Source organism: Seriola dumerili, unplaced genomic scaffold (assembly GCF_002260705.1).
Source record: "Seriola dumerili isolate Sdu_G_001 unplaced genomic scaffold, Sdu_1.0 BDQW01000169.1, whole genome shotgun sequence".
Lineage (NCBI taxonomy): Eukaryota > Metazoa > Chordata > Actinopteri > Carangiformes > Carangidae > Seriola > Seriola dumerili.
This window is the reverse complement of record NW_019174424.1, coordinates 1142417-1147357: the sequence shown is the minus strand read 5'-3', so window position 1 is coordinate 1147357 and position 4941 is coordinate 1142417. Positions and strand designations below refer to the sequence as shown.

General features: G+C 35.1%; 1 protein-coding gene across 1 annotated transcript; it reads left to right on the top strand.

The window, feature by feature from the left end:
* Positions 1–1413: 1413 nt before the first annotated feature.
* On the top strand, positions 1414–4941 carry LOC111227156. Its single transcript, XM_022752573.1, has 4 exons — positions 1414–1544; positions 1707–2039; positions 2888–3045; positions 4269–4941. The coding sequence occupies exons 1-4, from the start codon at positions 1478–1480 to the stop codon at positions 4353–4355; spliced, it is 645 nt and encodes a 214-aa protein (XP_022608294.1). The 5' UTR covers positions 1414–1477; the 3' UTR covers positions 4356–4941.

Here is a 4941-nt window from a genome sequence, read left to right as displayed (position 1 = left end):
GTTCTGGTTTATAAAGAAGCTTCTGTGGAGGTTTTCACTGCAAGAGCTTGTTCTTCGCTCATAAACGTCAGTCCTTCAGTCACATTTTGTTATTCCTTTCTTTATTTTGGAATTAAACTTAAGTACATTCTACCAACAAAATAGTTTGTATAAAACCGTTGACAGTGTGAACAGAACATTGTTGTTTTCATATAACTGAGTATTGTTTTATTTTGTATGTATGTACTGAGCCAGCAATGCAGTTTATATTATCAGCGACACTTTATACTATATAAACAATAAGTGGTTTGTAACACAATATATGTAGTTTTAAGGCGGTTTGTATGTGTTTTATAATACACAGTATTTGTTAACAATCATATCTTCTCCTGTGAAGACATACTTTGCATTATTACAACTATGTTTTAAAATTGTCATTCTTCACTTGTTTATACACCAGCCTCAACTCATAGGTGACATTTGCCGATAAATGCATTAATAAATACTTTCCTCTGCTCACGACTACATTATAGCGTGTTATCATTATTATTAAATGTTTAAATACTGCTAAGATCCTGTACACATCCTTCATCTACTGTAAAAGGTTGACAGACATGTTTATTCTCCAGCCACTAGGGGGCACTGCAAAACAGGTGTCTGACAGAAACAAACTGGAAAAAAATATCAACTAATGACAATGCCTTTCCATGTGCCTGATGTTTTAGATGGTTCATGTTCGTTCAGAAAAAATGTGTTGGAGAAAGTTTTTTTTGTGTGTGTGTGTGACTGTGTCATGCTAGATTATTATTATTATAATCACTTTATTTGTTTTATTTCATTCAGATTAGAATTACCACTCTCACATTGCAATGCACAGAATTTCACAAATTAGCTGAAACTGAATCCCAGTGGTAACACAATCCCACTTCCTTTTAAGAACTTAGTTGACATGTGACATTTATATTATTCTCAGTGTCAGCATGTCTGTGGTCTGCAGGCTGTCTTTACTTTTGTTTTATACGAGTATTGTTTTGTGCAACAGCTGGAGCCAGTGAAGTAGTTTCTCCACCCATATCTGAAACATGGCACTGTCTGGCATTCTCTCTGTTACTGTCTGCACATGAGCATATCTACATAAAATACTCTACTGTGGAATAAAATAGATATTCTACAGTTATGTTTATCAATACACAGTCTGTCCTGGGATTTTTTTTGTTTTATTATTGTGACAGCTTAAATAAAAGCTCTTCTTTTCACCGTAGAAAAAAAAAAACATATTTGATTAGTTTTCAAATATGTCTGCTCTTTTGCAACCTCAAAGCGCAGTTGCTGCAAAGGAGGCCTTTCACCCTTTGTTAACACTTCAGTTACTTCCTGCATGGCTAAATCTGGTTCTGCTGTCACATCCTTTTTAGAGTCACATGCTACCTTTAGTGCAGATGACAAGACACACATTTCCTCCTGAAGATAGAACTCAAGGAAACCTTGCACCGTCAGCATGTCTGCTGCTTGGATAAAGCTCCTAACCATCCTTTGTCTCACCTGCACAGTCCTGAGTGACCAAGGTAAGGCTGATTACATGTTTGATGACAAAAAATGAAGCAATTTTGTTTTCAAGTAATTACAGTACAAATGTATGAACTGTATATATGTGAAAGTTTTATCAAGAGTAAATTGAGATGAAATTGGATAACTGTACTAGTTGTTGTTTCTGTTTATATATGTAGGAAGAGATGGAGTGGTATGGAGAAAACCTGGAGAAGACATCACTATCCAGTGCAGGACCTCTCAAAGAGCCACTTCTGTGTTTTTGAACAAGGGTCTCAGTCAGGAGGTTCAAATCTTTTATAAGAACCAAGATTCAAATAAAGACAACATTGCCAAAGAAGTCACAAACAGATTTCAGCTAAATGGAGCATTTCCCAACATGGACTTTCTCATCAAAAACTTGACCTCTGCTGACACAGGGCCCTACTGGTGCATCTTCAAAAGGTTTGAGTTCAAATCCGCCAGTACCAAAGTTTTGGAAAGCAATGGATCTGTACTCCTGGTGGTGACAGGTGGGCCTCATAAGTTTTTTTATTTTGCCACAAAAACTATGGAGCTTAAAAAATGAACCTTGCTATCATTTAGTTGGACACACTTTCTTCTCAATGCCAATATAACAATGATTCATTCAACAAGCATGTGGCAGCGCAACATGCGCTTTACAAAGTGGGTCAACTGTGCATTGTAACTGTAAGCTACTGATGTAAGAAATTCAAAGGTATTCAAAGGTATTCAAATTCAAAGGTGACAGGTATAAAATGATCAACAGAAGAGTGTTGCAGAAGCTGTAAACTTCTGCTTAAGCTTGAAAATGTCTAATTCCTCTGAAACACTGTTGTATTAGGGAAGTGCAAGAATTTCACTCGAAATGGAAAACCACTGGAGCAATTGGCAAACGAAATACTCCCCAACAATTCCAGTGCCACAAACAATAACATTAGGGTGCAAAAGAAAAAGAGATAAACATTAAACCTTTACTGCTTAAGTCTGTGTGTTAATAAATGTATATATATTTATCTATTAACATAACAGTGAAATGTTGTTACATATTTGGTGAGTTGCAAAAATGTTGATAATTGATTTTAAAAATATATTTTTTACACCAGCATATCTGATATTGCAGTACAATATGCATTTCTGGTCACCGCAGTGTTATTAAGCATTTCATTCTTAGGCTATGTTTATGCACTCACAACTCTACTCACAACAAAAGGATGGCATTAGGGTGCAATTCATAAATAATGGGCTTCATTCATTCAAAATAACTTTTCCTCTGACCATAAACCAGACAGCAAACATGTGTTTGTTATCATAATGTAACTTGGAAAACAATTTGGTAATAACCCAACTTGATGTCTAGATGAGAGGTCTGCATTTGCAAATCCATCTCCTTCACCTGGCACTGCAAAGCAGGAGTGTGAAAAAGTACATGTGAATCTGGTCCTGGTGTGTGTTGTGGTCTCTGTTGCTGTGCTGCTCTGCTTCATCGTGATCGCCCTCACATGGATCTTCATTAAGGTATTTAATTGAGGTATTTCCCGATTTAATGTGTGTGTGCGTGTGTTTCTCTTTTGTTGTTTGATTGTACTCTTGCTTTGACTCACAAGACATGATGGAATCTCAGGGGCTGTTTCCATGTTCCTGTTATTCTTAACACAACATTTTCCTGTTATGTTCAACAGTACTCATCAAAAACAGAATCTGAACTCTGTTTCTGTATAACCAGAGGTGGAAAAAGTACAAAAATATTGTACTCAAGTAAAAGTACCAATACTTTGATGAAATATTACTCAAGTAGAAGTAAAAGTACTCATCTGAAAATGTTCTCAAGTAAAAGTAAAAAGTAGTTCATTTGAAATGTACTTTAAGTAAAAGTTACTTAGTTACTTTCTTTGTGTGGGGTGTGAGGGTAGTAAAAATAGGACAAGGGGTCAGAAATCCAAAACTATTTTGTTTTTAATTAAAGAACAAGTGTTGTCCGCGCGCGCCCTCTATGTTCACGCGCCAGTGCTAATCACATCATCATTTGTCACTGTTGGTTCTGGCCATTGGTTTACTGTCTATGGTTCTGGCGCGTATTTTTCCCCTGTAGGTTGAATTGTTATTATAATTGTGATTTTTATTTTTACTCAGTAACGGATAGGATTTATAAAGTAACTAAGTACAATACTTGATTCAAAACGTACTCGAGTAAAATACAAAATACCGATTTTAAATTGTACTTAAAAAATACAAAATACACAAAAAATACAGTAACGTGAGTAAATGTATTTCGTTATTTTCCACCTCTGTGTATAACACACTATTATTTGTGTACACATACATATTGGGATACACATTGGGATATACAAAATAATAGAACCATCTGTCAGAATAAAGCAGTTATTCAACAGTTATTCATACACCTCATACAGCTCTCTAAAACCTTTTCAATAAAAACTGAACATTATAAAATCAGTCTTCATGAAGATAGAAATTATTGCAAGGCTAATGTATTAGACTGCATTACTGGTGTCAGTTCACATTTAAACACGTCAGATATGTGATATTATGAACTTTTAAAACACGCCTGACCAGAAAATGTAGAAAAATATAGAATGTGAAAATGTCACTTTAAAATGTTTCCAAAACAAGTTGTAATATTACAAAGGTAAAGTATGACCTGAGAGAAAAGCAAACAACAAACTGAAGCCCTACTTATTGTATGATCACATGTTGACAACAATTTCTGTTGTTACCAGACCAAGAAGTTACACTCTACAGTGAAACCGACACGTGTCACCACCAATGATGTTTATGAAGAAATGCGTGGAACGCTCAGACACTGAAGATGTCTGCCTGCAAGCAAGCAACCTGAAACTCCATATCCTTAAACTCTGCACCACCACTGAGGTACAAGTGATGCATGTGAAGCACTGTGGCAACTCACCATGTTCTCCAACATGATCTGTTATCTCTTCAGGTCCGTGTGTGTCTGAGTGTATGTCGGTGAAAGTCACTTAAGACAAGAAGGTGTGTGATTTGCAAAAAGGTACAACATGAGATAAGCTGGATTGCCACTTAAGATTATGTAGAAATGGTTTGGCATGATGTATAAAATTACATAACACAACTCCACAACTTTGAAAATAGTCTTTGAGTGGCAAAAAATCTAAACTGGAATGTATCTTTTGATGCAATGTATTTTTAATGTAAATATCTTTCCTCTAATTTCAGTAATTTCTTATAGTTTTGTACAAAGTTTATAACAGCATTGCAGATGATTTATTGAATTAATAAAAGTGGGGTTCATTTGAATGCCATATGTACAGTATATATAGATACTATGGACTGTAACAGTAATAACTGTAATTTTCCATCTACATATATAAAACAATAAATTTGAGAGATGTGTAGCAATGTTTAACATAATCA